The 23643-nt window shown below is 35.7% G+C and overlaps 1 protein-coding gene across 7 annotated transcripts in view; it reads left to right on the top strand.

Moving 5' to 3' along the window:
* Positions 1–23643, top strand: part of LOC143853464 (Early-responsive to dehydration stress protein (ERD4)) — a 70695-nt gene that overhangs the window by 29739 nt on the left and 17313 nt on the right. For 6 of the 7 annotated variants that reach the window (XM_077363245.1, XM_077363242.1, XM_077363240.1 and 3 more), the window contains 2 exons: positions 1704–1916; positions 21231–21425. In XM_077363245.1, coding sequence (XP_077219360.1) covers positions 1704–1916; positions 21231–21425 — 408 coding nt within the window. The remainder of the gene's footprint in view (positions 1–1703; positions 1917–21230; positions 21426–23643) is intronic. The other variant, XM_077363243.1, reaches the window with a different exon arrangement.

Genomic DNA, 23643 nt, shown 5'->3' with positions numbered 1-23643 from the left:
GGGAGTGTTAGAAGGTGTATATGTGCCTAAGGGCATTTTGGTCATTATACTTCTTTTCTCTTATATAAATACATTAGTGAGGGGGGGGGGAGGGCAAGTCTCTAATTCACTCATTTTCTCCCATTCTCTTCTCTTCTCTACACTTAACACACACACACACACACACACACACACACACACACACACACACACATATATATATATATATATATATATATATATATATATATATATGCCCAAAATACCTTAAACCCCTAGTTTAATTTTATGCATCGGTTCTATTTCCAAATAAATAAGCATTGCTATAAGATCAATCCCATCCCTTAGATCAACCTAAATAAGGCCTTATTTCTATTTTAGAGCAACCAAAAATAAATATAGAAACTGTATTACATGTTGTGGTCTGACGAACATAATAAACAAACTTCTAAAATTAGAATCTTTACTTGCTAAACTCAATTTGGGACTTTTTCCCCTATCAGAAGATGCTTTTCACAGGCTAGATATACCACTATCTCCACTTGAAAACTTTAAAAATTAGAAAATCTCCAATTTCCAACCTAAAAAATTATGTTTTATTTTCGTAGTGCCCATCTAATGAAACTTCACCCAAAAATAAAATTAGAGCAACCAAAAATAAATATAGAAACTGTATTACATGTTGTGGTCTGACGAACACGATAAACGGACTTCTAAAATTAGAATCTTTACTTGCTAAACTCAATTTTGGACTTTTTCCCCTATCAGAAGATGCTTTTCACAGCCTAGATATTCCACTATCTCCACTTGAAAACTTTAAAAATTAGAAAATCTCCAATTTCCAACCTAAAAAATTCTGTTTTATTTTCATAGTGCCCATCTAATGAAACTTCACCCAAAAATAAAAAATACTAAAAATATCCATGAATCGTAATGATAAAGAGTGGCAATTTTTGTGATAACAGAGATCTATAGGACTCACCGTTGACGTTAGCATGATTTTTGGCCACCTTTGGCCCTACTTCTTGAGTTCGTTAGACCCTCTTCTTCTCCAAGATCAGCTTTGCTAAATTATGGACTACATGATTTTATCTTGCATCACATTGTCCCTAAAGTGCCTCTAATGCATATATGCCTATGTGAAACAACCAGTTACTCCAAAAGCTTAAGCTGTTGGAGAAGGAAATATTTATTCTTTTATACTTACACACTCCCCCTCACGTGTGGCCCCTCCTCCTTTGGATTTGCCTACACTTGGCACATGTGACCCCACTTTTTGGGTTGACCATTACATGTGGATTTTTGGCATCAAGGAGGTTTGAACTCAGGACCTTTGCTCTGATACCATGTGAAACAACCAGTTACTCCAAAAGCTTAAGTTGTTTGAGGCGGCGTTATTTATTCTTTTATACTTTAACAGCCTACATGCTGGTCAAATATTTTCTGAGTGGCAACAAATATTTTGACTTCATCCGTTCGATACTCGTACTCGAGATGGTGATTGAATTCAACATATGAAATAGACTCATTGTCCTCCACAGTGCCCATATATTCATTTTGTATTGTTTCCACTACTTTTTGGTGATTTTATTTGCTACGAGCTTCTTATGATGCTCTTTAAATTAAAATGGAATCTATATGCTTGTTATGTTGAGCTGTTGTTTGAAATTTAGGTCTAGGCAATCTGATATGAATGATGCTTTCTGTTCTTTTTTCATATACAGGAGTGTAATGAGATCATGGACATAAGGATCCAACACCTTTATAATATTAGACATCGGCCTGACCGGTTCACCATTTTAGTTCGAGAGATACCCTTTTGCCCTGAACACCAGACTCGTGGGTGTTGCGTGGATCACTTCTTCTCCAAACACCATCCATATTCTTATCAATCATATCAGATATTGTACGATGGGAAACATGTTGAGGCGTTGTTGGTATGTTCTTTAGATCATTTACCATGCTAAAATGGTTTCATTTGGTTTATATAATTATCAGGGTCTGGTCCCATTTGTGAAATTAGAACTCATGAGAAAAAATGCATTTTCAGAACTCATATTTTCATGTTTTATGAATAGTAACGTAAGCTTTTAAATTGTGAAAATACTTCATACCAAAAGGTTTCTATGCCTATACAGTATACCTTGATTAATTTTGAAGGTGAGAATTTATGAGCATGACAATCTTTTTTATGGAAGAGTGAAAAGAATAGAATACTTCAATGCTCAAGCATCCAATTGGATCTTTCTTGCTCATTAAATATCATTCTTTACTGTCACTGCATGGTGTTTGTAGGACCCATTGATGGCTTATTACCGATCCTAGTTTTGAAATTGTCTCTTTCTGCTAACATAGGCTGGTGCAAATACATGTTACGGAAACTAGGTCATTGATAAGAACGCACATTTGGAGGAAATATTGGAGTTGAAAGCATAGTGAGATGCTATATTCCACTTTGACGAGTTGAAATTAGCAATTATATCCTATTGGTAGGAGCTCACATCAATGGGTTTTTTTTGTGCCGACTCACTCACTATGTTTGGAATTGAACTCTTGTATCTAAAACTTCGTATTTTTTGTGCTGATGCCCTCACTACATTTGGAATTTAACTCTTATATCTACAACTTCCTATTGATGTATAAAGGTGTATTTAGGTAATTGCACCTAAGATACATGTTGCCACCTTTAGAGGGAGGACGGTATGTGAATTGTCAAAGGCTATTTACAGTCTAAAATGAACACCTTGGGTTTTTCTAGGTATATTTAGTGAGGGAAAGCTCTATATTGCACCTAAGATATTTGTTGCCACCTTTAGAGGGAGGACGGTATGCGCATTGTCAATGCCCTCACTACGTTTGGACTTGAACTCTTATATCTATAACTTCCTATTAATGTATGAAGGTGTATTTAGGTAATTGCACCTAAGATACATGTTGCCACCTTTAGAGGGAGGACGGCATGCACATTGTCAAAGGCTATTTACGGTCTAAAATGAACCCCTTGGGTCTTTCTAGATATATTTAGTTAAGGAAAGCTCTATGATGCACCTAAGATATATGTTGCCACCTTTAGAGGGAGGACGGTATACGCATTGTCAAAGGCTATTTATGTTCTAAAATTAACACCTTGGGTTTTTCTAGATATATTTACTGAGGGAAAGCTCTATATTTGGTTCTGAAGATTCTGTTCTAACTATACTACCATTGTAAATAGGAGACAAATGACTACCATCTTACTAGCATAATAAGGATATTATTGTAATTTAGGATGGAGAACCTATATCCAATCTCGGAAGACTTGGAAAGACATGTGAGATCAAATATTTGGGCTCACTATGGTACTTTTCTACAAATTGGAGTAGCAGTATCTCAAAAAGATTTATCCACCTTGCATTGGAATTATATGTTGAAGTTAGAAGAATATGACCTTTTTGGAGAAGGCAATATTGCCTCTTCTATACATGGAGAGATTCTTTATTAATCACTTATGATGTATTTATGCAAATACCCCTAGTGAGGGTGAAATATCTTAACATTAAGATTAAACTAATTACACCATATACCTTTCACACTCTCACTCAGGATGACGAACAAATATCCATCAGTCCCAGCTTGGTAGTGATCATGTGATTCTGATTTCTTGGTAAGCTTTGGTGAGTTCGACAGCTACATGTTCAGCCCTACAAATGTAGGGTATGGAAATCTCTTCAATTTCCACCTTCTCTTGAATGAAGTGACAATTAACGCCAATATTCTTCTCTCAGGGTAAACAGGATTTTATGCGAGGTAAATAACTTGATTACCACCAAAGACGGATCCGTTCAATCCTCCAGGTCAAACGAACAAGCGATCCTGAGGCGTAGGAGCAAGGTTCAGGAAAGCCAGGTGCTAGCTAGGTGTTGTCTCCTGCATTAAAACCCCCATCTCCAAGAATTTCCTTTAACCAAATAAACTCAAGTAGTTACTAGTTACAACCACTATGTTGTATTCAGCTTCAACACTTGAACAGCCCACCGTAGTCTAGTTCTTGTTGTACTCTATGCATCTACCCCATCAAGGCATTTACTTTTCTTGTCAAGGCATGAATTGCACCAAAGAATTGGATGATTTTTCCTGTTGCACCACCTATAGCCATGGCAACTAGTAGAAAGCCCAGGAGGCAATCTTGCTATGATACCAATTAATGCAACAATTAACCCACTCTGATACCAACTGTAATACCAGTGATAAAGATTTCACAACTTCACGATATTGATATTTAGAGGTTAGCAAAGACGGTATGATACTTGAAGAAAACAACAAATGATATAGAGAACAAAAGTATTGGGCGCTGTTTTCAATGACAAAATCAGCTGCTAAGCAACGATAATTTTCATAAACTTAAAGCCTCATAATCAATCAAAATCTCAAAACAGAGTGTTTTACATAATAAGTGTAGGCCCTTTTCACCACCAGCACACTGTCCAACACATTTTCTAAGCCTTTCCTACGGACATTTTAACTGCAAAATACTTCTAAAATGATCCCAGACAAGCTTGGGTCCTTCAAGAACAATGAAACTCCCCATAAACCTATTGAGATTGTCATATGAAGAACTGAAAAGATCTATCACTAAAAAAAAAGGGCAGCCCAGTGCACGAGGCTCCCACGATTGCGCGGTCTGGGGAGGGCTAGATGTACGCAGCCTTACCCCTGCTTTACAGAGAGGTTGTTTCCGTGACTCGAATCCGTTACCACCAGGTCACAATGGAGCAACCTTACAGAGAGGCTGTTTCCGTGACTCGAACCCGTGAAAAGATCTATCATGGATATACTATTTTTGTTATGAGGCCCACTAAAACCAAATGAAACTCCTTCCTATCTTCAATTAAAAATAACCAAATTTCCCTAAAATTATAATAGTATATGTTGAAATTTGTTGATCTCAAGAAGTAAGGAGAAGAACAGAAGGGAAAGAATGCTTGTGAATGAGGGTTTGCTCCATGTGGGGCATGCCCTATTTTATTCACTTAAGTGAAAGATTACATAATAAAAAAAATACCCCGACTTAAGTTGCATGAATTAAAAAAATGTTACATGAATAAACAAGAAATAAACAATGAATACACCGTAAGATGTGGCCCACTATACAGTCTATACTAAAGCCATGTAACTAGAGTCTTTCAAAACTCTCCCTCGAGCTGGCACACAAATGTCAAATATGTATAGCGTTCTAAGAATATTTTTTAAATGACTTTCGGAGAACACTGTGATTAGAATGTCAGCAATCCGATCCTTTGTTCCAACTTAAGGAACAATGATGATCTTCGGCTTAACTTTTTCTCTCACAAGGTGACAATTGACCTCTATATAATTTGTTCTCTCATCCTAGACTACGTTAGGGGTGAAATGAATGGCTTCCCGGTTATCACAATGGGGTTTATGGGACCATTAACTTTACGCCTAACTTCTTAGAAGTGTTTGGAGCCACATAAGTTCTCATGTAACATGAGCCAATAACTTAGCATTCAGTCTCAATGTTGGATCTAGCAACCACAACGTGTTCCTTGCTCTTCTAGGTTACTAGGTTACCTACAATGAATATGCAGTAACCACTCATAGATCTACAATCAATACATGGATCAACCCATTATTTATCTGCATACCATTCTATGGTCATCTGTCCCTTATTGGCGTATAGAACACCTTTGTCAGGTGTCCCCTTAAGATTTCACAATATTTTTTGAACCACTTTCAAATATTGGAACCTTGATGAGTGCATATATGTGCTAACCATACAACATAGGCGATGTCAAGAGGATGGTGTGGTAAATTAAAGTTCAGTCGATTTAGAAATTCAAAAATTCTTCTATATTCTTTATATTTCCCCATGTCTTCAATACCAATGGATAGGTAGCGGTGATATAGCTCTTCCCTTTTTCTTCTAAGGATGCCATAATATTCCCTGATAGACATCTCTCCAATCAAAATTCAAAAATTCTTATGTTCTTTATATTTCCCTATGTCTTCAATACTTAGAGCAATGGATAGGTAGCTGTGATATAGCTCTTCCCTTCTTCTAAGGATACCATAATATTCCTCAATAGACATCTCCCCTCGAATAAGATTTTTTCTGTCTTGAAGTAATAGATTCTAACAACATCGTATTTACGGGATTATTTCTTGGCAACAATGCACCATCCTGTACTGTACTTAATAAGAACAATCCCCTGCTGATGCCGGGTTACATAATCACAGTAAGATTCTCAGATTCTTACTTCGCATAATTAGGATCATCTTCCTTTGGATCTATTATTTATCCATTTATATAACCAGTTAACATCTTGACAGATTGTAACCATTCGATTAGTTTCTGTTGAAATCATCCTAATTTGTACCTTTGTGTATCATCTATATATCATATTATTGCGTATATAAGCGTCGAAGTAAGTGTATTTTGGGGTATTTCATATAAATACAGAGGAATCACCTGTTGTCGGATCTATTCCATTCTCTCCAACCTTCTTCTCACTCTATTTTTCTCTCCATTTATCTTCTTCTTGTGGTGCTACATCATTTCTAGAACCCCTACTTGGTATCGGAGCAAGATTTGGGAGTTTTTTTTTTCTGCAAAGACAATTTAATCGACTGCTCGCGCCGTTGGTAACACCTGTAGTTTACCATGGCATAGTGTGGATACCCGATCCCTACCGTAGGGCTTTAATTGGTATTCAGACATGTGACTGAAAATAAAGCATATAAAAATGGCTTAGAAGGAACTTACTAACCAATGGATGGTTCCTAGCTACCATGAATGCCCATCTCCCAAAAATTATAGACGAAGTGGAGATTTTTTCATTGATTTGACCAAGTCACACACAGAAAAGACTGATTTCTGAGTTAATAACAACTTTAAAAAACATTGGTTTCACAAACAATCTCATACAAAATTCATCCATAGAATTTGCTTATTAATCACAGGTGAAGCATTGGATTACATAAAGCTGAATGTAACTGTAATCTAAGTGCAACTATAAAATGAATACCTTAATGCAAATTGCAATCAAATATCAAGATAGGGTTGTTACATAGCGTACGGGATATCGTTTCTTCCATTTGAGATAAAAGTTTCTTCCTAGGAGCTCATGTAACGACCTGGATTTTTAGATAACTCTAAACCCGGACCGATAACAAAAGACAATAATTTTTTTTTTTTTTTTTACAAATTTGAAAACTCATTTAAAAGCTTACTAAAGAGTATTTTACATAATTACAAAAAACAGAAACAAACTAAGAATAAGACGAATAGCTGCCAAGGCCACACGGCCACACCAATTACTCTATCCTCGCTCTTGCAGACCTCTTTTTTTTTCTCGATTTCCTCATTAGCATTTGTCTCAATGTGATCAATTGTAGCAAAACTTGTGGGGGATTTTTTATGTTAGTTCAAAGAACTATTTAGATTCATTCGGTACCTAAACAAATATAATTAAACAACTCTTGAATTTAAAAGCATACAAATCAATTCAATGGTGAACATGTGATAACAATTATTTCAAATTGAAACATGAAATATTAATAAAAGAACACGTCATAATATCCATTGAATGTGAATCTACTGATTTCATAAACAGACAACATTTTACATTTAAGAGGTTTGTGTTTATTATTAATTTAATGCATGAGACGACTCCCCAAGGCAATCCAGCTCCTCATAGCTTGTTACCTTGCCTCCAATACGTTCCACTACCCTCGTCTACAAGTAGTGGGCATGAAGGACTTTTTACGACATGCTTAATAGCCACTCCGCCTCTTGACAGCATGGTCTAAGATGATGCATTTACCGCCAAGGGGGTGCGCTAAAAGCGAAGGCCGGCTTGGAATTTCATTATTCCTGGACGACTCATACCTCCGCCCAATCCACAAAATTATTTTCCCAATGCCTTTGTTTCTTACCAGTTTTTCTAGCATATCATCCATATCTTTTTTTATCAATATCTTAAAGATATTTTTAGCAGTTTTCTTGCTTCCCACATTTTTTTCTTTTTCCTTTAATAAGGAATCATAATATTCATCTTTTGTAAGCTACTGACATAACATCATTTTCCAATATTTGTTGCATGCTACTAGTATAACCAAACACGAGAGCGAGATGCATATTAATAAGAAACAATCATCTTAACTACATCGTTAGCATGAACAATTCTATGTCTACTAAGAATTTTCATTGCATGCGTATAAATCAATCATTGCTTAAGAGTACAAGTTTAGGGCACCGTCACCTACCTTAATTACTTGTGGTGTGAGAGAGTGAGAAATCCTTAATGTCAGAGTCGAATGCGCTACCAAATCTGAAACAAAAATCATGTACTCACACTAAGTTTCCCGTTAAATTATACTTGAACTCTGACCCTAGAATAGTTGGAGAGTCATAACTTTTTAGGTTTTGTTCTTTAAATTCTATTTCCAAAGATTCCAGTGTCATACATCAAAAAGATACACTCATGGGTAGTAATACCTATGCGTAATTCATATAGTGATCAGATTCTTAATTATTTGCATTATATATATATATATATATATATATATATATATATATATATATATATATATACTTGGGCAAAAATCATGTTAGGGGCTGTTTTTAACAAAAAGACAAGTACGAACAATTTATATAAACACTAGGCCTTTCTCCGAAAGAAAAATAATTATATGATTTATCAAGCATATCACCTATGGGCTGATTTTTGAAGGACATGATTTTCACATAAAATAAAATCACACTGTTTGGAAGAAAAACAGTTGTTATTTCATATTCAAATCACACACATGCATTGATATATCTAGGAAACAATTCTTTAGTGTGTGTGTGTGTGTATGTGTGTGTGTGTGTATATATATATATATAGCATGCGCATGATTAAATTTGTAGAAAACCAAAGCTTCTAATATATATATATATATGTATGAGAAAACGGTTCCTACACATATGTGTAGATAAGTGATCTACACACTAGCTTAAAATACAGTGGGGGCCACATTATTTGGGTGATCCAAACCATTCATTTTTAAGGCCCTCACATAGATAGGGTGTCCACAAAAAATCAGATCCATAGGATCATCCTAACCATTCGAACTGTGGAGGCAAAAAATGGACTAATTTGTGAAGGTTTAAAGACATCCATTTTACCTCCACAAATCGTAGGGTTGGGATGATCCTATGGATCTGATTTTTTGTAGACACCCTATCTATGTGAGGGCCTTTAAAATGGATGGCTTGGATCACCCAAACAATGTGGGCCCCCACTGTATTTTAAGCTAGTGTGTAGAGAACTCTCTACACATATGTGTAGATAAGTTATCTACACACTCTCTCTCTCTCTCTATATATATATATGATTTTAAAAGAACATCTTTTCTACATGATACTCATTATAATCATGCTGATTTTATGGAAAAACAGCCATGGGGCTTAATATAGGACACACATGATTTGATTTTTATTAAAAAAAATCACATATATATACTACGGATCATGCACATGAATTGTCTTCCAAGAAAATCATCTTTTACATATAAAGATCATAAGAAAATCTTGATTTGAAGGAAAAATAGCTTTGAACCCTAATTCGAAAAAGATTTAAGGAAATAAAAAATAAAACACCATGAATCACAATAAAAAACACATAGAGAAAGATTTTAGGCACTTACTCGAAACAAGATTAGGGTTTGAAAATCAATCCCTCTTCTCCTTTTTCTTTTCTTTTCTTCTTTTTCTCTCTTCTCTCTCTCTCTCTCTCTCTCTCTCTCTCTCTCTCTCTCTCTCTCTCTCGGTTTTTGGACATGCATGAGAGGGGAGAACCACATGAAGGGTCTTTTATAAATCCTAGCTTTCCTTTTTGTTTAGAGTTGTTTCCTAATCAACTACTACTAGTTAGTAAGTTTCCTAGTCTCTCTCGGACTCTTTACATTTTATCTTATTACTTAACTTAATTAAAAAGGAAAATACTAAATTTTAATATTGGCACTCCTAAAAAATTGCCTAATAAGACAAAACTTGTAACTATGCCTAATCCTAATAGAAAAAAGGTCATAACTTACTCAAATCACGTCCGAATCGCTAAATCTTGGGTCCATTGGATAGGTATTCGAAATACCTATCTACCGGGACCAAAATTATGTTGAACGGACAAGATTTGATGCCCCAAAAATTGGTTATACTAAAAAAACGAAAATACACTGTGATTTTTGGTCTAGGGATCTACGGTCCAGATTAATTAAGGTTATTAACTTTCTAGGCCCGTGTGGGGCCGGGTCTTTACAGTTCAAAAATGTGATCTCCCTTCTCTATCATTCGTCACAAGCAAACACTTCAACTTGACTGCTGCACAGAGCCAATACCTAAAGCGTAAACAACTATCATTTTTTTTTGAATGGTAAACAACTATCATTACATTCACGAAATTTGGTCAGAATGGTAGGGAAGAAATGTAGGAAATACTGGAGACAGAAGGCAGGTCCATCTGATTATCCTAGAACCATGCCGGCAACACACAGAAGAAAAATTGAAATGCAAGGGCATCAAAAGCAATTTGGAGAAGAGGACAAGAGTATATAACAGTCTACCCACATTTGCACCCTGCAAATTTGGCAGGATATATTTTCACATGGTAACCACTAGTTAATTCCAGCCACAAATGTTGCATGTCTACAATGTGGTGGCACATTATGTGTGTGTGCGTGTAGAGAGAGAGAGAGAGAGAGAGAGAGAGAGAGAGAGAGAGAGAGAGGGAGAGAGAGAGATGGACTGATGGACAGATATTGGAATTATGGATCAAAGAATAAAAATAAAAGAAAAATGTATAATTGAACTGATTTATGACACCGAAACTGTTATTTATTTGAATATGACTTTGTTTATGCATCATTTCCAACAATTTGTGCCAAATAATGTCGCCCGAATGTTCCTGTGCTGTTTGGGGGTTCTTAAAGTTGTTTTGAGCGCAATAGAATGGTGGCTTCTTTCAGTTATCAGGCCAATATCAGTAAATGGCTAGGGAGATGATTGTTAAGTTCCCAATCTCAACCAAAAATCCTTTTCTTGGATTAATTTACAGAGATATCTTTCTAGCATGAATGTGTAACGACCTGGCTTCCATCGACTGGGATTGCTACCAAAGACCACAGGAAATTTTTTTTATAACAACAAGATAAATAAGTAGTGGAAGCAATAAATTCTTATTCCAAGATTCAAACACTCTTTTAAATTTCTTGAAACAAATCCACAACTTTGCAATGTTGCAACTTAAAACCAATAAAATAACCAAAATTCAAAACAACTGACTATTCCATGACTTATATAGTCAGGCGGACTTGACACGATCTTTCTCCCCTTCCCTGATCCTATGTTCAGATGTCTTCGTTGGCGAATGCTCCATCTTCCTCACCTAAAATGACTGTAGGGTAACTAAGTCAGAGAGCAAGGTCATTTGGAAGACCAGAGGGATAAAAATCAAGCATAACAACCATTGCATTATTCACAATTCTTCATTAAAATGAATAAACATATTTTGCATCATAATTAACAGTGTACTGAATCAATTATTCTAATAATAACAGGAAATAAATAACTGAAAGCAAATCTAAATGAACAATCAATATGGTTCTCTCATGTAACAACAATGATCATGCGGCATCCCAAATTTTTTTTTTCTCATGTATAATGATGGCTTATAGCCTGGCCGTCGATCGTTGACCATCAAGGAGCCATTCCCTAATGGAATGTGATCCCCTTTAGGATTTCTATCGGTTCACCACAAGGGTTCCTCCCAATTGCATCGCCTACCAGCTGTTGTAAGCTCTCGGACTGGTCGGCTTTTTGCTTTTATAATTATACATTTTTATGGTTGATTTGAGGGCCCACCATACACGCCCAAAAAGGGAAAGAGGTTTATTTGCCGTACCCACTCCAATTTTCAAGTGGGCGGCAATATTTTTAGGATTTGGGATTTCGATCAAATTTTGGGCAGAAAATAATGGAACACACCGCCTATTTCTTTGGGAGTTGAGATACGACAACTTTTTTGGAGGCAACTTTTTTGGAGGCCTAAAGGTGGATTCTCAATTTAACTTTGCAAGTCCAAAAGACCCCTAAACTAATACTTAATGTAATACACTTATTTGGGTAATTTATTCACACCCACTTTATTAAAATTTGGGGTGGAATTATCAAAATTTTTAATTTACAAAACCCAATTAAAGGGTCGGTCGTTACAATATGAGTGCATACATGTTTGATGCAATCAATTACTTGAAGTAAAAAGTCTTCACAGTTCCTACAATTTCGCTCACAGTTGTCTACATAAACAGCTGCTAAAACATCATCACAGTCCAGGATTACAAAGTAAATTGCAGTTATTTTAGAAAACAACTCGGGTAAATTAACTCACACATGAATTTCCATCATCCATAAATTCCAACAATTAATTATCTAAATATTGACATACTGATCCATAAAAACTGCTAGAAAGGGACAAAGGATAGCATTGAATTGTTGGAATTTGCCTATTCCCATCTTTGACATACTTCCATGGAATTGTTAGATTTCGGTGCTTGCGTCTGAAAATCCATATCTCAAATAAATTCAAAATCCAGCCTAAAGACCTGTACAAGCTATATAGAAGGCTAAAGCAAAATCTTAGACTTGTGGAATAGAAAAATAAAATACATCATTAATTTTCAGATAAAATGTTCAAATATTCAACAAAATTCACATTTGTTGTAACGACCCGGCTTCCATTGCCTGAGGTCGCTACCAAAACCATTGAAACTTTTTTTTTTTTTTTAAGCAGATAACAAATAGCGGAAGCGATTAATTAAAACAAAATAAATTAAAACCGTCCCATCATCATTATTCTCGTGAACAACTAACAATAAACAAAATGTCTCCAAATTTGAGACCCACTAACATAATTAAACCCAAAGTCTGAATAACCCAAATAATAAATCCTAAATCCAAATAACCAAAACCACGGAAGTGACCATGATGTCAATCCGCACTCTATGACTCTAGCACCCCAAATGCCCGCATTGGTCTCATCAAATGTCTTCATTCGCAAAAGCTCCCTCTTCTTCACCTACCATTCCTGTAGGATATGAGGGTTAGAAGCAAGTAAAGGAAACTCTCTGAATAATGAATTTAAGCGACATGCATTTCACTATAATATTTTCTACAACAATGGAACAATAATAAAACATGAACTGTAGCAGTCTTATTATCAACTTAAAACTAAAACAAATAATTGTAAAATGCAATGCACGAGTGAAACTTTAAATGATCTCTCCTTTTCCCCAATGATCATGCGGTAGTTCCCATTGATTTTCTCCTCATGTACTGCAGTGGCTTTCTAGCCTGGCTGGTGATCATTGACCATCAAGGACCCTCCGTTCCCTAATGGAACGTGATCCACTTTAGGATTTCGATCGGTTCACCACAAGGGTTCCTCCCAATGCATCGCCCATCAGCTGTCGTACGCTCTCGGACTGGTTGGCTTTTGGCTTTCCGCCCAAGGTTGGATCTAAGGGTTCTCCTTAGTCCTCCCTCCCATTATTCCCAATCCTAAATATGTGTACAATTATTTTCCAATAAAGCCTTTCTTTTACAATCCAAATCTCAATTTTTCCAATCATTACCCAATTCCAAGCATTAAATAATTGAAATCGGAATAACATGGCTAGAACAATCCACTCTTATTACACATGCTAAATTATTCATTTCATTATTATGGAAAATAGAATAATAAAAGCACATCAACATTAAAAGCATTATTAAGTGAGTAACCAAAACTTGCCTTGATGTCAGAACTTGGGAAATTCGAAGCCGCTTCTAACTAGAATCAGAGAAGCACAAATCCTGGGATCATGGAACCGCACAAACAACTAAGCTTTTCATTGAATCGTTAAATCTCGTCCTAAGTCAGGCACCTAGTTCTCTTTACTCCAATATTTTCGATTTATTTGAATAAGTGATTACTTATATCTAATGGGTTTAAATTAACCATTGATTACCAGCCCCTTACTACTTATATATTGATCATAGATATCAAAATAATTTGATATTAAAAACATCGCGATAGAAAAGTCTACTTTTGTTTTATTTAAATTTTAACTTTTACGAAAACATTGATTGAACTAAACTATAAGAAATTTCCTTAACTTAATATGAAAGTACTAAATTAAAAAAATTTCTTATTAGTGGACATCTACCTGTTTATATATATATATATATATATATATATATATATATATATATATATATATATATATATATATATAGAAAAGAGAAGGTACTCCTTGGAGTAGATAGCTTATCTACTCCCTACCTTAAAATAACAGTTGGGGCCACATTGTTTGGGTGATCCAAAGCATTCATTTGATGGGCCCTCACATAGATAGGGTGTGCCCAAAAAATCAGCTCGATAGGATCATCCTAACCCAATGAACTATGGAGGCAAAAAATGGACAGATTTGTGCAGGCTTATACACGTCCATTTTTGCCTCCACAGTTCATAGGGTTAGGATGATCCTATCGAGCTGATTTTTTGGGCACACCCTATCTATGTGAGGGCCCATCAAATGAATGCTTTGGATCACCTAAACAATATGGCCCCAACTGTTATTTTAAGGTAGGGAGTAGATAAGTTATCTACTCCAGGGAGTACCTTCTCTTCTCTCATATATATATATATATATATATATATATATATATATATATATCTTAACAAAATTTCCAATACTTTATACGTATAATAGTATTGTCCTAAGGTACTACAAGATTTTCTAAAAAAAACTTTGCACCAGATAACATTCCGAATCCTAGAGAAAATGATAAAGTTCATCGTATGATTTTGAGATGAATAATTTAACGATCCTATGTACCTATTTTCTACACAATAATACTGCCACGCAGAAATTTCAAAGTTAATATATTGATGACGAAACGGATAAAAATAAAATCTCATACTACAAGCATGTTTATATAGATATTGTACTGACTTATTATATAAAATCACTTGATTTACATAAGGTACTAAAGTTTCAGTTGGAAGCATAGCTATAAAAAGATATCAGTTAAATAAAATTTTGTTTGGCATAAAAATATCGATTAATTAAGAATTTATGAACTTATTTTACATGGACAAAGTACAATCTTGATAGTTAAAATCTTTTGCTTATACCTATCTAACAAGTGTGGTATGAAAACAAAAATAATACTTTTATGAAAGAAAATGAATAGTTAATTATTTGAGCACTTACTTGAAGTCAAAGAGTCAATATGAACCTCCCTTCTCCTTTTTCTTTTAAATGGCCGAACACCTCTCTCTCTCTCTCTCTCTCTTACGAATTTTGCTTTTGGGGCAGAGAAGAAGGGCCAAAAATACGTACATATATTTTCAAGAGGGAGAGAGAGTGAGAGGAAAACTTCCTAAATTTAACAATTGGATTCCTCCCCAAGCAACCCCTTATTTGCTTCAACTTCCTATTTTCTTTACTTTATTTCTAATTGACCCACCAATAAGATTAAAAGGTTTATATGAAAAAATCTTTGATTGAAATTTTGAAGGTGGCCCACACAATATTTTAAGGGAGTATGGGAAGGCATAAGTGCACACGTCCCCAACTTGGGAAAGTATACATGCCCAATATTGTTTGAAGAGATTTGAAATTCTCCACTTTTACCATCTTCCTTTAATTCCTCTTATTAGCTTTCCTTCTTTATAAAATTAGATCTTCTAATCTATATATATATATATATATATATAATTTTTTTTTAAACCTTTGCAAAAGAAATATAATTATCTAAATATATGAATAACTAGGGGCCACATGGGACGCCCAAATGGAAATTTAACTGTCGTTCCCACTTCAAATTGGAGTGGGCGGCAATAAATTTGGAGAAAAAGAGGGACGTCCCATAAATTTTGGGATTAAGAAATAATTGCCCAATATTAGAGGCCTAAGAATTTCGGCTAAGATTTGATTTGCTATATTTAAGGGATTGAATTTCGGCAAACCTTTTGAGGCCTCCAATCATAAAAGTTATTTCTCAACTTAACTTTATATGCCAAGAATGCCCCTTCACTTATGCCTAGCGGAAAAATCTTGTTTGGGCATTCTTGACACACCCACTTTAATTTAAATTTGGGGTGGAAATATCAATTTTTTTGTTTTACAAGACATAAACAAGAGGGTCGGTTAAGAAGGGATATGGTTACACAGTTAAATTGTAGGGTCCCACCAAAAATTGAAAATTAAAGGCTCGTCTTGAAACCCTTTTTATGAAACATATTAACTAGGTTAATTTAACACACTCCGTATCATAAACTTTTGGGGTGAAAATATTTTAATTAAAACCCCAAAATTTTCCAGTTGTTGCATTTGTAGAAATTAAACTTGAAAGTGAATCCATATATTTTAGAATGTTGTAATTCAGTTTTGCGAAAAAAATTTAAAGAAGAGACAGATGATTTAAAAATGGGTTGGGTTGTCAGAGAATAAATGAAACGAATCATCACTATAAACTTTGAAAAGTGAGAGGGCTTTCCTTTGCATGATGTTAACTTACCAACTTCTCCAAAAGCTTAAGCTTTTGGAGAAAGGCGTTATTTACCTTTTATACTTTAACACTCCCCCGCATGTGTGGCCCACTTAGCAAACACGTGGCACATGTGGTTTCACAGTTCACTTTGGGCCGATCATCGCATGTGGATTTTTGCTATCCGGGAGGTTTGAACTCAAGACTTTTTGCTCTGATACCATGTTAATTTACCAATTTCTCCAAAAGCTTAAGCTGTTGGAGAAGGACAGTATTTAATCTTTTATACTTTAACACTCCCCCTCACGTGTGGCCCACTTGGCAAACACGTGGCACATGTGGTCCCACCTTGGTCCGACTATCGCATGTGGATTTGTTTAACTACCAGTTTTCTCCAAAAGCTTAATCTGTTGGAGAAGTTGGATTAGAGCCAAAGGTCTCGAGTTCAAACCTCCCGAATAGGAAAAATCCACATGCGATGGTCGCCCAAAGTGGGACCACATGTGCCACGTGTTTTCCAAGGCGCCACACGTGTGGGGGACTGTTATAGTTTTGAAATAGCATCCATAACAATGAGATCCTTCTCACGTGTAATGGGTTGCATCCCTGGCTCCACAAGTTGTTCAGGAATAGTGGCGTTGAGATTCTAGACCCTTTGCCTTAGGATTAGTCAGTTCTATTTCTCGATGGGGGCAGGGAAGGGATATAACTCAGCAGTAGAGTGTCAACTTGACATGGTGGAAGTCATCAGTTCGAGCCTGATGATCCCTAAACCCAATGTGAGTTTTTCTGTTCGGACTTGCTCTCCCGCCATGATCGAATGAGAATGGATAAGAGGCTCGTGGGATTGACGTGAGAGGGTAGGGATGGCTATATTGCCGGGAGCGAACTCCAGGCTAATATGAAGCGCTTGGATACAAGTTATGCCTTGGAATGAAAGACAATTCCGAATCAGCTTTGTCTACGAACAAGGAAGCTATAAGTAATGCAACTCTGAATCTCATGGAGAGTTTGTTCACATAAAGCTTCTTCTCCTCCTACACCCGGAGTACCGTACTTATGTAATCAAGGTAGACCACTACAAATTGGTCAAGGTAAGGGTTGGAGTTATCCATTGTTGTGCGGAACAAGACCGGAATTAGGATTCTATTCATGGATCAGTGACTCTTTGTGTACGTTATGGAGTCTCCACTCCATGTTGAAAGCTCTTTCCAATAGCATGAGCATTGAAAGTCTTCAATTAGACTAGAGCGTTAGATTCTTTTTTTGACTTCTTTCAAAGGGGAATGAATGGAATGAAGAAAAGAAGAGAGGAGGAAAGTAGTTCACTGGAGTTCAAAGTATAAAACATAAATAACGCCTTTCTCCAACAGCTTAAGCTTTTGAAGAAGTTGGTAAGTTAACACAGGAGTTTAAAAAGAATAGTTAAAAAAAAATCTAGAGAAAATTTGGAGTTAGGGTTTAGCACATATAAAAAAGGGGCATATGATAATAAAATATATAGATAAGAGGTAAAATATTATATACCCTAGATCTTTACCACAAACAAAATAGAATCATTGAATCCATGAATAAAACTCTTGTCAATTTGTTCATTCAAACTCTTATCAGTTTGTTCGTTTGGTGTTAGGAAATGATTGATTACGGGCCGAAGTGGGGAATACGAAAAGGTCATTTTGGAATACGAAAACGGAACTTTAGGAGGAAATAGGGAGAAATGGGGCTGCTGGTGGCTTTCGGAGATCGCTGGGGTTGTGGGTCAGCCAAAGAGGACATAGAGAAGAAGGAAAAGGGAAGGGGCGGAGGAGGAGGAGGTAAGCTAGTGATGGGGATCCAGAATCAGGATTTCGAGTATACCAACGTTGGAGGAGACATAGGGGCAGGGTTGACTTCGATCTGGATGGACGACTAGATTCTTTGATCTAGATGTTTTAGATCGACGATCTGACAGCACAGATGTTGCAGATACTTTTCAGATGCCCGACCAGTCCATGTACATTTTCAAAGATGGTTCATAGATTATGCGGGCCCTTTGAGTCTTAAATTTCACATTCTTCATGAAATTTTTCTAAAGGATTCATTTAGCCGACCCCAATTAGTTTGGGACAAAGGCTTTGTTGAGTTGAGTTGAGTTGAGTTTTAGGGTGTTAAAATAGTCTTTTATGAGTCTTTTTAGTTATATGGGGGTAATAGGGTCTTTTTGCATCAAAATAACTCAAGTTATGTGATTTATGGTTGTTTTAAATTGGCCCCACACATGTATTATGGGATTTTAAGTGGGAGCATGTCTTTGAGTCTTTATAAAAAGGGTAGTTTGGTCCTTAGGGTTTTCTATTGGTTTGATATAATACTTTATGTTGGGTTTGTAAAAGAGAACACTACTTTCATTTTGTTATGAGATATGGAGAGCTTCTTGAAGAAAATGGTTTCATCTTCTTCGTCATCTTCTTTGGTGAGATGCCAAAGAAACTCATGGTGTGAAGCCTTGAGATAAGTAGCATACTTTTATTACTTCTCATCTATCGATTTACTATTTTCTGTCTTCTGTTTTAGTTTTTCTCCCATAACCTACCTTCCTCAGAAAACCCTAAACCTATCTTGCATTTTCTTTTTCACCTACCTCCCAATAAAAAAAATCCTCAATCCTTAAAACACCATCCAAACCTATTGTAAACCTTGTAGGAATTTTTCCTTAGCCTAATCACATATTTTAGAACCCAAGCCCTAGATTTACTCATCTTTTTACCCATATTCCCTACGCCCAATAGTGTACACCATCCCGGCATCCTTCGACAGCTACCCCTTTTGAGGACCAAAACCTTCCTCATAGGCATATTGTTATTGTGTGAGACCTTGTGAAATTTCGTACGTGGGATTGAAATATATTTTGTGGGGTTAACGAAATTTCTTGTTTGTGAGAATTGTTACTTTTTGGAATTCTTGCTATTTGCATGCATATGTGTAGATTGATTACATAATTAAATTTACTCATGGATAATCTTAAAATCTCAACCGTTTAATCATATTTTCATGGTTAAATCATAGAAGTTGTTCCCATCCTACGTTAGCTAGTTTCTGGGTAATCCGTCCTATGGATGAGAGAGATGAGGTGGCTATGCCGATAGATCCAGAAATTGGTGAGAGTTGCAGTTTCACAAGGGGAGGGAGGGACGACATTTATGCGTTAAGTGGCACGGGGTCGGTTACACATGGGATGGAGGCAAAGAGGGGGCAGACTGGAAGTGATGCGTCAACAATAAGGATGTGTCAGGAAGAAAAGGAAATGTAGAGGGACTTGATAGAAATTGCGAAGAGAGAGACGAAAACAGAGAGTTCTACCTAGATTTGATCTTGCTACATATATTTGTGGTGAAAGATCGTCTTGCTATATATATTCGTGGCGTAAGATGAGATTCTCTTCTTTACTTCTTCCCTAGCTGAACTCTGTAATGTAACACTAAATTATAGAATGCTGACCTATTAAATGACAAATAGTAGTACTTTTTGAATGAGTCTTGCTTTCCTTTGTGCATTTGAAGTCACTCTTTGACAAAAATATTATGGTAAGCTAAGGATCTCATATTTGCATGTTCCATTTCTTAGTTTTTGTCTTACTCTCGTTAAAGGTTGTCCTTAACCATCTTTTGTTTTTGATCATTTCTATGCATGCTGCTCACAGTTACTGTTAATTTGAAGTCACTCTTTGACAAAAATATTATGTGTTAACTTATCAACTTCTCCAAAAGCTTAAGCTGTTGGAGAAAGGTGTTATTTATCTTTTATACTTTAACACTCCCCCGTACATGTGGCCCACTTGGCAAACACGTGGCGCATGTTGATGTAGAACGCGTGGTGTTGAACAAGTCTTTTATTTTTATTTTCTATTTTCGTCATTTTATTTGTAGGGCATCAAATCTTGTTCTTTTGGCATGATTTTGGTGTTTTTAGAAAGGTTTTTCGATTACCTATCTAAAATCCCAAGATTACGCGATTTGGACTTGTTTGGCTAAGTTATAGGCATTTTACGGATATGGTATAGTTATATTACAGGATTACTATTTTAGGAAAGTTTTAGTCATGTTTCTACTTTTTATTTATGTTGCTTTAGTTAGAAGATTGAGAATAATAGTTAGGCAAGAATTTAGGGTTGCTATTCGTAGGTTTTGGCTTTTTTATATAATGTAATGGCATGAGGAAAGAAGGAAGATTGAATAAAGTTTATTTATCACTTGTGAAGAGAGCATTGGCTCTTTCACGTGGGTGAAGGAGCTTCGCTCCTTTCACGTGTTATATTGGAGTTTTTCTCCAAAACCGTGGCATGGGTTTTCAAACCCCAACGAGATTATTTTAGTCGCTTCTTGTGTTGATCTTTATCTTGGTGCTGCTGCTCCACGCTCCCTGCGTCATATGTGGTCCCACTTTGGGCCGACCATCGCATGTGGAATTTTGCTATCCGGAAGGTTTGAACTCGAGACCTTTGGCTCTAATACCTTGTTAGCTTACCTACTTCTCCAAAAGTTTAAGTTGTTGGAGAAAGGCGTTATTTATCTTTTATACTTTAACATTATGGAATGCAAAAGATCTCATATTTGGATGTTCCATTTCTTAATTTATGTCTTGATCTCTTTAAAGGGTGTCTTTCACCATCTTTTGTTTTTGATAATTTCTGTATATGCAGCATCAAGCGTCATCCATTTCAAGGAAGATTAAACACTTGCGACAGAGATCTATGACAAATAAATGCAGCAGAGCATCTGGGTTCTTGAATATATTTCGAGAAAATGTTTCACAGATAGGGATACTTGAGGAAAGGTTTCAAGTATTATGTCATAAGTTACGCCATTTACAATGTGAAAATATGCTCAGACAAAAGGTTTATTCTGAGTCACTATAAGTATTTATGATTTAAAAAGAAGCTGCATTTTATGTTCTATTTTCAAGTTTAATTGAGCAGTAGATATGTTGATCAGAGCATCAAAGTAATGTTGTTGGAAATTTATATGTATTATATTGTTTTAAATAATGGCTCTCGGTTTTAATTCATAAAACAAATGATTGATTGGGTATTGTTTTGAAAAATCAAAATCCAATTTCATGTATTTGAGATGCTCCTAGAAAGTTAAAGATTGGCTCATTTATCTTTCAAGTTGATGCAGAAAGGTTGTTCTCTCTGTTTATCCTACTTTTTTCAACTAATCTGAATTTTAGCTTGAAATTTTCATCTTTGAAAGTCTCTTCTATATCTATCTGATACATTTTCTTCCTTTCTAAAAGGATTGGTTGGCTTGTCCGCGCTTGAGATATTACACGTGTGACATGTTTGCTGTAGTTGTTTTTCCCTTGTTGTCTATTTCCCATCATCAAGGGAAATATTGTAATTTTCCTGTAATGACATAAGTTATAATAAAAGAGAGGAAATCCCAAGATAGGAGCCCTCACTATTTCTCCCAAAGCTTCACGTCTCTCTTCTCCTCTTACTACGTTGTCTTTTGTTCCTTCTCCTCAAATGAACGCATGGATAAGTCCTAAACTCAAATCCAAGGGTTCCTCTCAATGTATTTTCATCCATCTCAGATTCATGATTTTTTTCTTTTCCCTTTGGGATTGAAAGAAGATCTCTCCCAGGGCTTCCATATGTTCATATAACTGACATCATCACTCATATGGCTCCAAAGGGAATCTCCTTTGAAGCATATATTCGTTTGAATAAATCCTTTTCAATCACCCTTATCAGTGGTTGTTGGCTGTTTGGAGAAAGATTTAAGGGTTAAACCTAAAACCCAATTTCTTTAATCTAGAAATAATTCAGTTTTAATGTAGATCTTTAGATTTAGATCTCTTTAACATTGATTTCTAAAACAAGTCCTGTTCAATTTGATCAAATCAATGATAGAGTGATCTATAAGGGTGATTAGAAGTCTTTCAGTTTGAGCGAGCTGTGATGTTTCCTTAGCCAAAAGTGCCTCCATTCATAAAGGAAAATTATATTATGATGTTGAAGGTTCAGATTTCTTTTTATATTTTTATGAAGGGTAGTATTGTGCTTATGTAATGAAACTGCTGTGGTGTGGTGTGGTGTCCCAACTCCCAACTAGTGTTTGTAAATTGCTCTGTGAAGAATAACCTGCCGGTTACATGTGTCAAGTGTGACTGCTATAATTGGTGTCCAATGAAGTGTTTGTGAATTGTTCTGTGAAGAATAATGTGATGGTTACCGGTTTTAGTGTGCCTGCTATAATTGTTGTCGTGTGATGATTACTAGTGTAGTTTTCTGTTTGGTATTGGTGAGCATCTAATGGCCGAAGAATAATCATCACGGGTATCCACTAGGTTATCAGATGGTGCGATATTCATTTCCAACCACACTAAAAATCCTGGATTATAGATACTACATCTTGGTGGAATTGTGTTAATTTTTTGCAGTGGTCACGGACTGTCAAATTGTTTGGTCAAGTTAAATAGAAGTTGGGTTATACAAATGGTTCAATTATACTTTCTACGCCTGAAATCCCAAGTATTGTGATTGGGAATCAAATATTTTGTTGGTGATGTCTTAGCTCCTAATTCTCCATTGTTCGGAAAATGCAGAAAGTAACGCAATATAGAGACTTAGGTTATATAAATGGCTCAATTAAACCTACGTTTTAGTGTGCCTGCTATAATTGTTGTAGTGTGGTGATTTCTAGTGTAGTTTGCTGTTTGGTATTGGTGAGCATCTAATGGCCGAAGAATAATCATCACGGGTATCCACTAGGTCATCAGATAGTGGGATATTCATTTCCAACCACACTAAAAATCCTGGATTATAGATACTACATCTTGGTTGAATTGTGTTAATTTTTTGTAGTGGTCACGGACTGTCAAATTGTTTGGTCAAGTTAAATAGAAGTTGGGTTATATAAATGGCTCAATTATACCTCCTATGCCTGAAGATCCCAAGTATTGTGATTGGGAATCAAATAATTTGTTGGTGATGTCTTAGCTCCTAAATTCTCCATTGTTCGGAAAATGCGGAGAGTAACGCAATATATATTTTGTTATGTAGAAGTTAGGTTATATAAATGGCTCAATTAAACCTACTAAACCTTAGG

The sequence above is a fragment of the Tasmannia lanceolata genome, unplaced genomic scaffold (assembly GCF_043159265.1).
Source record: "Tasmannia lanceolata isolate RefF3 unplaced genomic scaffold, GAP_Taslan_0.1 ptg000019l, whole genome shotgun sequence".
Taxonomy (NCBI): Eukaryota; Viridiplantae; Streptophyta; class Magnoliopsida; order Canellales; family Winteraceae; genus Tasmannia; species Tasmannia lanceolata.
Note: the sequence above shows the minus strand (reverse complement) of the source record. Positions and strands in the feature narration are given on the sequence as shown.